This window comes from Musca autumnalis, unplaced genomic scaffold, assembly GCF_047663935.1.
Source record: "Musca autumnalis isolate F117 unplaced genomic scaffold, ASM4766393v1 scaffold_2, whole genome shotgun sequence".
Taxonomy (NCBI): Eukaryota; Metazoa; Arthropoda; class Insecta; order Diptera; family Muscidae; genus Musca; species Musca autumnalis.
Window position 1 is genome coordinate 101825248 of NW_027411755.1, and position 12487 is coordinate 101837734.

Here is a 12487-nt window from a genome sequence, read left to right on the forward strand (position 1 = left end):
CCAACCCGAGTGTATTGAGCCAAAATTACTACCCAGCGAAAAGTTTGCCTCCAAAGAGGCAGTTAAATGATATGTACAAGTGATTTGGAAGTGCATCAAATTATGCATTTTCACTCATGATTTTTACAAGGGAGTGACCCCGGAAAGAGGCACTCCATTGCACCGCATTTTAACTGACCCTTTGGCATTGCATTTTAACTGACCCTTTGGGGTAGAATAGGAGGCAGTCTATAGCACGAGTTTTGAATAACAAAATAAAATGCATTTATTATTTGTGTAAAACAAAAATATTAATACCTTTATTAAATTAACACAAGTTATGAAAATTCTCTATTGAATTCAATCGCAAACATGTGTGTTTCCTCCGCTCTTCATTTAATCCAAGCTTAAGTGCTTTTGCTTCATCTGCTAAATGGGTTTGATATTGTCTTCCCATCACCAGTTAAGATTTCGACATGTACTCCAACAGCACTCCATTGGGAAATTTTCTTCTCGTGAGTTACCGGAAAAATGTTCACAAATTAAATATTATTTAGTTTGTATTAACAATTTTTTGGAAATGTTAACACGATTATCTCTTTTTGGAAATGTATTCCGCTGCCTGTAGAGATGTACAAACTGATTTATGTACAGGTAGGGATCTCTAACAACTGCTAATAAAATGTAGTGAATGGAGTGCCTTTTTCACGACTCCGTTTGCACTGCATCCGGATGCTGTTAAATTGTGAGGAATTGGAGTGCCTTTTTCACGACTCCGTTGAACTGCCTCCGGATGTTGTTAAAATGTGACAAATGGATGAGATTCTTTGGATTGCATCCAAATGCGGTTAAAATGTGAGGAATGGAGTGCCTTTTTCACGACTCCGTTTGAACTGCATAAAAACATGCCGTGAAAGAACTAGTCTACATTGCACTACTTCCAATTTATTTTGCTGGGATCTTAACCAATTTCCAAGAATAGCATTTTCACTAATCTTTGGCACGTCATTTTCACCAACCCTTTGGCATGTAATTTTCATGTCTTGTTCGGAAAATGGAAAATGCTGTATTGAAAAATGATTTTCATTTTCTTATTTTATTAATTCAAAGGAATTAATGAAATAATATTATATTATTAATTTATTTATCATCATAAAGTTTACATCTATAATTGCAGTTTCTTCTCGTTGTTGTAACAGTAGTTAATACCCAGCAAAATAAATTGGAAGTAGTGCAATGTTTACTAGTTCTGTCACGGCATGTTTTGATGCAGTTCAACCGGAGTCGTGAAAAAGGCACTCCAGTCCTCACATTTTAACCGCATTTGGATGCAATCCAAAGAATCACATCCACTTGTCACATTTTAACAACATCCGGATGCAGTTCAGCGGAGTCGTGAAAAAGTCACTCCAATTCCTCGCAATTTAACAGCATCCGGATGCAGTCCAAACGTAGTCGTGAAAAAGGCACTCCGTTCGCTACATTTTATTAGCAGTTGTTAGAGATCCCTACATGTACATAAATCAGTTTGTACATCTCTACAGGCAGCGGCATACATTTTCCAAAAAGAGATAAGCGTGTTAACATTTGTTAATACAAACTAAATAATATTTAATTTGTGAATATTTTTCCGGTAACTCACGAGAAGAAAATTTCCGAATGGAGTGCTGTTGGAGTGCATGTCAAAATCTTAACTGGTGATGGGAAGACATGTCGAAATCTTAACTGGTGATGGGAAAAAATGGAGAGCGGAGGAAACACGCATGTTTGCGATTGAATTCAATGGAGAATTTTCATAATTTGTGTTAATGTAATAATGTTCTTAATATTTTTGTTTTACACAAATAATAAACGCATTTTATTTGTTCTGGCATATTTTGTAATGGCTTGCACAATTTCCGCAGAATGCCTGTTTCAAAACACGTGCTTTGGACTGCCTCCTATTCTACCCCAAAGGGTTAGTTAAAATGCAATGCCAAAGGGTTAGTTAAAATGCAGTGCCAAAGGGTCAGTTAAAATGCAGTGCCAAAGAGTCAGTTAAAATGCAGTGCCAGAGGGTCAGTTAAAATGCAGTGCCAAAGGGTCAGATAAAATGCAGTGTAATGGAGTGCCTCTTTCAGTAGTCACGCTCTTGTAAAAATCATGAGTGAAAATGCATAATTTGATGCACTTCCAGATCACTTGTACATATCATTTAACTCTCTTTGGAGGCAAACTTTTTGCTGGGTATGTTTGTATTCTCATTTTTCTGCTTAATCTGACTCTGGGTCTATCAGTCGTAAGAATGTGGCTATTTCGCTATTTATATGGTTTGTAACCACAAAGCTGCAAACTTAAGTTTCTTAGCAGGATTGGTAGGGCAATTGAAAAGGAGCAGTGTGTCGTGGGGGCCTGTGCTGTATGCTGGGCAGATGTTTTCCACGGTGTCATCAGTACTTGCCCTATAGGAATTTTGACGTCTGCACCATCCCGAGCGTATTGACCCAAAACTAATCTGGTTTGTCCTGACAGCTGGCGCTTCTCAGCTGCGATAGATGGTGAATGTTCTCCAAGGACCGCATTCACACGATAACTGTTTACTGCATCTGCAACTGCATTCGTGTGAATGCTACTTAAACCTGGTTGAAAGGCTCGTTGATCTAGAGGTTCTCTCTTGTAACGTTAGACTTCTCTTTCTAGATTATGAGCACGGATGTGCGTGAAGATAAAATCGATTTTAACTAGCGGAGACAAAAACCATAAATACCACCACCACATTTAGCCAAGACACATTCTCTCACGTATAACAGATTTAGAACAGTTTTATAACAGTTCTAAAAACGATTTTGACAAAATATAATAAAAACGATTTTGACAAAATCGTTTTTGAAGAATATGTGTTTTATACCTTTTTCAGGATCTAAAAAGATATGAGCACACGGAAAATTGACAAAATTTAAAAAAAAAACGGAAAGTTAAAAAAAAGATTCTGTAGGACTTTTCATTGAAAACCTTCATACATGTGGGTGGACATATTGAGGGCCCCCTAGGCGAAATTTATGCCGCGTACCTACAGATTCCGAGTACAGCTAATTAGGCCATTGGGTCCATTATAAGAAAATAATAATTTGATTACAGGTTGATTGTATAAATTTTGAAATATCGACATTTTATGAAAAACCTTCATACATGTGGGTGGACCTATTGAGGGCCCCCCCTAGGCGAAATTTACGCCGCGTACCTACAGATTGCGAGTACAGCTAATTAGGCCATTGGGTCCACTATAAGAAAATAATAATTTGATTACAGGTTGATTGTATAAATTTTGAAATATCGACATTTTATGAAAAACCTTCATATATGTGGGTGGACCTATAAAAGGCCCCCCTAGGCGAAATTTATGCCGCGTGGATGTTCTCCAAGGACCGCATTCACACGATAACTGTTTACTGCATCTGCAACTGCATTCGTGTGAATGCTACTTAAACCTGGTTGAAAGGCTCGTTGATCTAGAGGTTCTCTCTTGTAACGTTAGACTTCTCTTTCTAGATTATGAGCACGGATGTGCGTGAAGATAAAATCGATTTTAACTAGCGGAGACAAAAACCATAAATACCACCACCACATTTAGCCAAGACACATTCTCTCACGTATAACAGATTTAGAACAGTTTTATAACAGTTCTAAAAACGATTTTGACAAAATCGTTTTTGAAGAATACGTGTTTTAGACCTTTTTCAGGATCTATGGTTTTTGTCTCCGCTAGTTAAAATCGATTTTATCTTCACGCACATTGAGCACGGCTTGCTCTGAGTGAGTCCTCTGCTAATATGGAGATGGAGATGGCCTTCAGCGCAGTTGTTGTGCTGCTTACGGATCCTATGCTATTGATCGGCAACTGGAAATTTATTTCTGATGCTGGAAGAACTATAGCCACAAGGGTCCTTGCTACGGCCGACAAAAGCGAAATCGGTTTGTAAGATTCACCTTTGCTGGCATCCTTTTCGGGCTTCAGTAGCTGGCCTATTTTCCAGACTTCGGGAGCGATGTGTTTGGCAAGCAACAGGTTGTAAATTTAAAGCTATGTTCCTTTACGTGCAAGAATCTTCAAGGTTTACCACTTTTTACTCGAAAAGCATTCCTTTACTTCTGACACCATAGTATTCATATGAGAGCAGTTTACAACTTTTACTATTATTGCCGGTTTTACCACTTTTAAAAGTAAAGGAACAGACCATAAGTGAGAAACTTCACTTCCGGCCGTCCCAGCTGTTGCAGTCTAAACACCGCCGCAGCACGCAACAGAGTTTACTTCCTCCGCAACAGGTTTTGGTTCATCTTACAAAAGGATTTTACTTCCCATCAGTGCAGTGCAGATTTCGACATTGACTCCAACTGCAGATTACTATTTCGTGAATTTTATTTTACAACGTTTTGGAATTTTTTGTTGTTTTGTAGGGATCTACAAAACGACTTGTTGAGCAGGCAAGGAAACTTTTATAATTGTTATGTTCCTTTACTTTTAAAAATGGTAATTGTTGCAAAAATGGTAAAAGTGGTGAACTGCTCTCATATAAATTGTATGCTTTTAAAAGTAAGGAAACACTTTGCGAGTAAAAACTGGTAACCTCAGGCACGTAAAGGAACACGACTAATACCAAAGTGTGCAGTCCGACTCTACTTTTAGCTCAATGATTGGGACTTCCTAGCATAATAAATCTTACATTGCTTTAAACGTACATATTTAGATAAATAAAATAATATATACATGTGTAAAAAAAAACACAAAATTCATCTCTATTGGATCGATGGAATGGGTTCAAATGCTAAGGAAAAGATCGGATCTACTAGGGATACGTAAAATCGATTTCGGTTAATCGATTAATCGATTATTACCCAGCAAAATTTTATGGAAGTGGTTCCATGAGATGCCATGATTTCACTGGATCTTTTGCATTGGTTCAAATGAAGTCGTGAAAGATCCGATCTTTTCATTAGCATTTAAACCCATGCAAAGGAAGTCGTGAAAGATCCGATCTTTTCATCAGCATTTGAATCATTTTTACAGATCACTACAAAAAAAAATAGTCGATTTGTACATCCCTACATGTAGCGACATCAAAACAAAAGAGTATACATTTACAAAAATTTTGTTATAAAATTACAAGTTAAATGTAGGTTCACGAACAGAAATTCTTAAAGGAATGCTGTTGGAGTCCATGTCGAAATCTGAACTGGTGATGAGAAGATAATAGAAAAGCTTTTGTAAGATGAAACAAAATCAGTGGCTGAGAGTGGACGAAGTAAACTCTGTTGCGGTGCAGCGGCGGTGTTTAGACTGCCATAGCTGGGACAGCCGGAAGTCAAGTTTCTCACTTAAATTTACAACCTGCCGCTTGCCAAACACATCGTTCCCGAAGTCTGGAAAATAGGCCAGCTACTGAAGCCCGAAAAGGATGCCAGCAAAGTTGAATCTTACAGGCCGATTTTGTCGCCCGTAGCAAGGACCCTTGTGGCTTTAGTTCTTCCACCATCAGAAATAACTTTCCAGTTGCCGATCAATAGCATAGGATCCATAAGCAGCACAACAACTGCGCTGAAGGCCATCTCCATATTAGCCGAAGACTCACTCAGAGCAAGGTGTGCGATAGAACAGTGATAGTGACACTTGATTTAGCAAAGCCCTTTGATATTGTCAAGCACCCTCGTTGTTTGATGTCATCGAGCAGACTACGCACTGTCCAAGTTTGAAACGTTGGATAATAAATTTTAAGTGTGGATGACAGTTGTACGTAGAATTTAGGATCAAGAAGTCCAAGACCCGTAGAGTGAAGAAAACCTCTTCTGAATTCCAAACGCAGTTATCGTGTGAATGCGGTCCTTGGAGAACATCCACCATCTATCGCAGCTGAGAAGCGCCAGCTGTCAGGACAAACCAGTGTAGTTTTGGGTCAATACGCTCGGGATGGTGCAGCCGTCAAAATTCCTATAGGGCAAGTACTGATGACACCGTGGAAAACATGCCCCCACGACACACTGCTCCTTTTCAATTGCCCTACCAATCCTGCTAAGAAACTTAAGTTTGCAGCTTTGTGGTTACAAACCATATAAATAGCGAAATAGCCACATTCTTACGACTGATAGACCAAGAGTCAGATTAAGCAGAAAAATGAGAATACAAACATATTAACTACTGTTACAACAACGAGAACAAACTGCAAATATAGATGTAAACTTTATGATGATAAATAAATTATAGTTATTTCATTAACTCCTTTGAATTAATAAAATAAAAAAAATAAAATCATTTTTCAATACAGCATTTTCCGAACAAGACGTGAAAATTACATGCCAAAGGGTTGGTGAAAATGACATGCCAAAGAATAGTGAAAATGTTATTCTTGGGAATTGGTTAAGATGGCAAGCCAAAGGATTGGTATAGACGCCATTCCAAAGAATTGTTGAAGATGCCATTCCATCGAGTTAGTAAAGATGACATGCTTAGGATCTGAAAATGAATTGCATCTTTTGGGGGTCACGCTCTTGTAAAAAGAATGAGTGAAGATGCTGAAAAAATGACATTCCATTTCACTTGCACCCATTCTTGAATAGCATCTATGGCATCGAACATTTTGCTGGGTAGCCGCAAAATTTCTGAAAGTCGTAGTCGATTATTGGCTGTGCGAAAACCGGATAATCGATTATTCTTAATCGACTTTCGAAAGACGGAGTCAACTATTATTCGTAGTCGACCATTAGTCGTAGTCTATTATTATTCGTAGTCGACTTTTCATCTTGGACGACTTTTAGTCGTAGTTGACTATTGGGTGTGCTAAAACCGCGTAATGGACTGTACTTTTTTATACATATATACATCACGGATCGCATCAATGGAAATGGTCGATTATATTCGATTATAATCGGTTTTCGGCGGTTAAGGAATAATCGAAAGTCGACTTTTAGTACATTCTCAAATAATCGACTAACTGAAAATCGAGTTTTAAGTTTTTCACGAAAACCGTATAATCGAAAACCGATTATTGCATTCCACTGCGTATCCCTAGGATCTACCACGACTTCCTTTGAATTGGTTCAAATGCTGATGAAACGATCGGATCTTTCACGACTTCCTTCGAATGGGTTCAAATGCTGATGAAAAGATCGGATCTTTCACGACTTCATTTGAACCAATGCAAAAGATCCAGTGAAATCATGGCATCTCATGGAACCGCTTCCATAAAATTTTGCTGGGCACGTATATTATGGATTGATAACGCTGAACGAATGCGAGATAAAAAATTATTTTTGGAACAATCAAGGATTTCGTCGATACGATGATCAATCGCAGACGATTGACATTGCGCTAAAATATGTAGGACGTTTAGGAATTCGCCACAAAAAGAGCATCTAGCAGGTAAAGTATTTTCGTAGTAATGCCTGGTATTAAACAAACATTTTCCCACTCTAAGTCTGGCTAGCAGAATACAATCCCTTCTACTGATATTTGGGTGGTAGCGAGCTCTAGGAATTTTTGGACTTACTTGTTTGAGAAATGTTGAAGATGACTCCCAGGCTGTGTTGTTTCTGTATTTCTGGACAGATTTGTAAACGCTGAGCAAACTAAATGAGAAACATGACATTTCTGAGAAAGACACAGTGCTTCTTTAGCCATTTTGTCAGCAAAGTCATTTCCCAGGATGGAAGAATGTGAAGGTATCCACAAAATAAGGATATTAGAGTTTTGAGGAATATGTATCATATCGTTGAAGATGCTGCCCTTGTTTTTGATAAGGGCTTTGGCTACTCCAAGATTGTCGATACATATTAAAGTTTTCGATTCGTTTTTGGCGTATGTAATTGCCGCCTTAACAGCACATAGTTCTGCTGTGAATATTCCTGTATGATTCGGTAGCATAGTCTTACAAATTGTCTGAAATGTTCTGGCAGTTAGTTGTTTGACAACAGAGAAAGATGTAGTCGTCCCATTAAATGAACCATCTGTGTACAAGTATAAAAATTTGGTTCAAAATGGTTTATTTTTTCAAGCAACATAGATTTATAGCATTGCTTATTTGTATTGTCTTTTTTAAAGAAGTGCAATGTGGTATCAATAGAAAGCAAATGGCTGTTTAATGTGCTTTGATGAGGTTTAGAAGGCAAGGTAATTCCAAGAGATGAAAACAGTTTTAAAATTTGGCTAATAGAACTTCTCTGAGAGGCGCTTGGTGTATATACATTTTCCCAAAAAATATTGTGAAGTTCATGTGAAGGTATAGTGAGTGCTTTGCTGCCTAAGTTGAAAGAGAATTTTTCTAAAATATGAGAAAAATCAGTGTATTTACCCTCAATATGTAATGCTTCCAATGGCGTAGATCTAAGAAGACCCGTAGCTGTCCGAAAACATTTGTTTATGGAAGAATTCAACTTCGAGATGTTGAGTTTTGAGGAGAAGCCATAAATAGTTATGCAGTGAGAAAGGGACCCAAGAACTAGGGATCTGCAAATGTCTACTGCTGTATCAATATGAGGACCTTTTGTTTTAGAACATATTTTAGAACACATCGGAGAAGATTATTAATCTTGCCAAGCCTCGATTGCAGAAGACTTATGTGATAATTCCACAACATCTTTTTGGAAAAAATTAGCCCTAAGATTCTCATTTGATGTTTTACTTCAATTGTGTTCTGTTCAATGTTGATAGTAGAACAATGACATCTTTTTTTGCGGCATACGTGCAGAATTTCGCTTTTGCTGGCGGGAACTACAGCTCCTACCTGCTTTGCCCAATTTTGGACCAAAGAATTAAAATTGTTTAGACTGTTTTCCACTAATTGTGGTTCACCAGATGAAATAGCGAAAATATTATCTGCAAATATTCCCACGAAGTCGATTTCTGGAATATTTTCCAGGGATCTGCATAAAGAGTTTGCATAAATATTATACAGGACGACAGACAGTGGTGAACCCTGGGGTATTCCATTGTCTATTGTCAGAGAGTTTGAACAATGACCGTCAACTCTTACTAGTATACGGCGATGAGATAGAAAAGAACGCAATAATGTTAAAATAATGTCCTGTGCACCAAAATTTTGCAGTTCCGTCAAAATGCAAGTGTAAACTACCCGATCGAACGCTTTTTCTAAATCTTCTGAGATTACAAGACTATGCTTCCTGTTGTGTAAGTTTTGTAATAAAACCGATTCCAATTTGTGACACAAGGTGTGAGGAAGAAACACATGTTGAAGTGTAGATAAACGACTCTTTGTGAATTCTAGTAAACGACGTGATACAATTTTTTCAAAGACTTTGGATAGTACAGGTAATAAATATATCGGCCTGTATCCCTCCAAGCAACATGGATTTTTATTTTGTTTCGGTATAGGACAAAGAATGGCTATTTTCCAGTCGTGTGGAACAATTCCATTAACAATGATATTGCTATACAATTTACAGATTAGCTTCTTTATTAAATATGGAGCATTGCGTATCATTGAGTACGTCAATTTGTCTAAAGAAGGCGTTGAGCCCTTTAGTGTTTTGAGGGTCTCATCGAGTTCGTGGACATTAATAGAGCTTGTAAGGTAATAGTTGTTACTATTTACCATGTTCGAATTGGAAATTGAAAAAGAATGTTTCGAAGAACAGACAGATTCTTCGAAAGCTGAATCAGAGCTCAGGATCCTCAAAAGGATACGAATGAATCTGCTATGGCTTTAGGGTCCGATATCATTCTATTGTTCACATGAATGGTTGAGAATCTATTAAACTTTGGATTCCTTAGTTTGTTGACTTTGCTCCATAAGCAACGAACATCTAAGGCCGGATTAAGAGAATTGAGAAATCTACTCCAAACTAATCTCTTTGCAATTTCGCACGCACGCTTTACTAAGGAACACATTTTTCTATAATACTAAATTCGATTTGTTTTGTGTTGTTTCCTTAATTGAGGGCGTATTTGTGGGAGTTAGAGTTGATGTTGTTATACTCTTAGGGGAGCTAACAGTGAGAATATTGCTGTTAACAGTTGATGATGAGTTTGTTGTGGTGGGTTCTTATAAATTTGTTATTTTGTTGTGTGGTTCTGTTTCACTGGTAATTGGGTTTGAATGTTGTGCAACGGTAGTTGCACTGTTGTTGTTTTTGATAGATTGCAATCTTTTCTTTCTTTCTTCTATTGCACTCTCTAATGATTCAGTGAGAATTTCAGTTGCGTTGTTTATAGGTGTTTTTTGAATTGCCTCTTTAAATGGGCACTTATTTGTGATTTTGTATTTTAGTACTTCTTTCCTTTGTAGCATTGCTGGGCAGTTTTTGTTATTGGAGCGATGTGGGTGATTGCAATTTATGCATTGTTTTTGCACTGCAATGGATTAGGCACATATTGCTTAATTTTACATGTAACGATTCCAACTTCTACCGTTTGTGGAAGATCATAAAGGTCAAAGTCCAAAATGTGCATCGGAGATACTGTGCCATTTTTGAATGTTGTTATTTTTTGCAACCAATTACACCTTGAGATTTCATACCACTAACTATTTGTTCCTCAGATAGATTAGTTAACAGGTCACAATAAATAAAGCCTTTTATTGTATTTAAAGTTGGATGTAGAGTGCACTCAATAGGACAAATGCCTGCGAGATTCTTCGTCTTCAGAAAACGGTGGGCCTGAGATGCATTTTTCGTTAAAAACAGCAAATTACCATCTCTTGTAAAAATATTTTTTAATGGAGATTCGCTAGAAATGCCTTGAATTGCTTTCGTAACGAGAAAAATGTTAAATGAATTCAGATGTTTGTCAGCATATTTGCTCTTCATCACTATGTATTTTGGACACTGGTTCTTTCTTGGGTTTGTGGAGAGAAGTGGAGGGTAATCAATTGTATTGCCAAGTGTATACGTAGAGCTGGTTTTTTGTTTTTTGCGCCTGGGAGACACCGGATTAGATTCTCCAGGATCCAAACAAGCGTAATAATTTCCTCCGGAGGAGGAAGCCATTGTGCGGGTTAACCACTAATAACGTATAATTCAAAAAGTTCTTATACAAAAGAGAGGAAAAAACTCGATAGAACTATAGAACTATAGACTGTTTCTAATGTTTCTTGACACGTAGACTTGTGTGTTGTGCGCACGAAATAGAATGTTGACCGTTTACTGCGAGAGCTAAAGGTGAACTGAGAACGTAAACATACTGACACAATTTATACGGATTTTAGTAAAGCGAATCATAAACTTCTTTTATATAAGCTAGATCGCATTGGTTTCAGTAAAAGTTTATTGTCGTGGATCTCTTCCTACTTACAAGGGAGTCACCTAGGTCCAGTTTTATTCTTACTATTTGTTAATGATTTACCTTCATCGGTACACAATTCAAAATTACTTATGTATGCAGATGATGTTAAAATTTACTATACTCATAAGTCTCAAGAAAGAATTGATCTACTTCAAAACGATCTAAATAGCTTCGCTCTGTGGTGTGATTTTAACAACATGGATTTAAACCTAAAAAAATGTAAACATATGTGCTTTACCAGGAATTATCCAATTTCAGGTTATTATAACATTAATGGGACAGATTTGATGTCCGTAGTATCGTTTTTTTGATCTCGGCATTTTAATGGATCCAAAATTAGATTTTAATAATCACATTATATCAATGGTGAATAAAGCAAATGGTGTATTAGGTTTTATAAAACGATGGGCTAAGGAATTTTCAGACCCATATGTTACTAAGCAATTATTTGTTTCCCTTGTTAGGCCCATATTAGAATATGGGTCAGTAATATGCGATCCTTACTATGGAATTTATGCCGATAAAATAGAATCTGTTCAAAAAAGTTCTTACTCTTTGCCTTGAGAAGTTTTCATTGGAATAGTGAGTTGGTCCTTCCTCCGTACACTAGCTGGCTAAAATTAATACGATTACCCACATTAAAAAGCAGAAGCATAATGATGAACACTATTTTTGTACTTAAAATTTTAAATGGCAATATACCTTCAGACTTCCTTATTTCTTCCTATTAGATGTAGTAGAAACTATCAAATATTAGTGTTGGGCAATCTCGTTCATTAAGCGGATCGATCTTTTTCATTCCGTTCACCAAAAAGATCCGGATCTTTCACTTCGTTCGTTGGCTCTTTTTCGTTCAACAATACATTTGACTGTGTTATTTTCTTTTGAAGTCGTTCGTTCTCCGCTGCATATGACTCCGTCGTTCTTTTCACCGAATCGTTCTTTTGAAAATGTTCGTTCACGAATGACACGTTGTGTGCTAATGGGGGTGGTTTTGTTTCTGGATTTGATATGAAAGAACCAGATGAACGAATGATGCAAAAGAAAGATATGACCGAGATGTGTTGTTACTGAGCGAGAGTAGCTCTCTGAATCATTGTTTGTTTTGTGTGGAAATTTGTGCTGCTTGACTGCAAAACCAATGCATTCGTTTTTTTTTTTTTTTGCTTGCTTGTGTGCTTGTGTGTATGCAAAGCTAATGGTGGTGGTTTTGTTTTGTAAGCAGCAATGACTCGGTCA

The 12487-nt window shown here is 37.2% G+C and overlaps 1 protein-coding gene across 6 annotated transcripts in view; it reads right to left on the minus strand.

Moving 5' to 3' along the window:
- gus (splA/ryanodine receptor domain and SOCS box containing gustavus) overlaps nucleotides 1-12487 on the minus strand; it is a 148642-nt gene that overhangs the window by 86396 nt on the left and 49759 nt on the right. Inside the window, exons 1-2 of one of the 6 annotated variants that reach the window (XM_073968631.1) lie at nucleotides 11951-12084; nucleotides 11801-11862 (exon numbers count right to left, since the gene is read on the minus strand). The exons of 3 other annotated variants lie outside the window; for them this stretch is intronic. In XM_073968631.1, the coding sequence (XP_073824732.1) occupies nucleotides 11801-11823 (23 nt within the window). In that variant the 5' untranslated portion in view covers nucleotides 11824-11862; nucleotides 11951-12084. Of the gene's footprint in view, nucleotides 1-11800; nucleotides 11863-11950; nucleotides 12090-12487 lie in introns of those variants that run through there. 2 more of the 6 variants (XM_073968635.1, XM_073968634.1) reach the window with 2 other exon arrangements.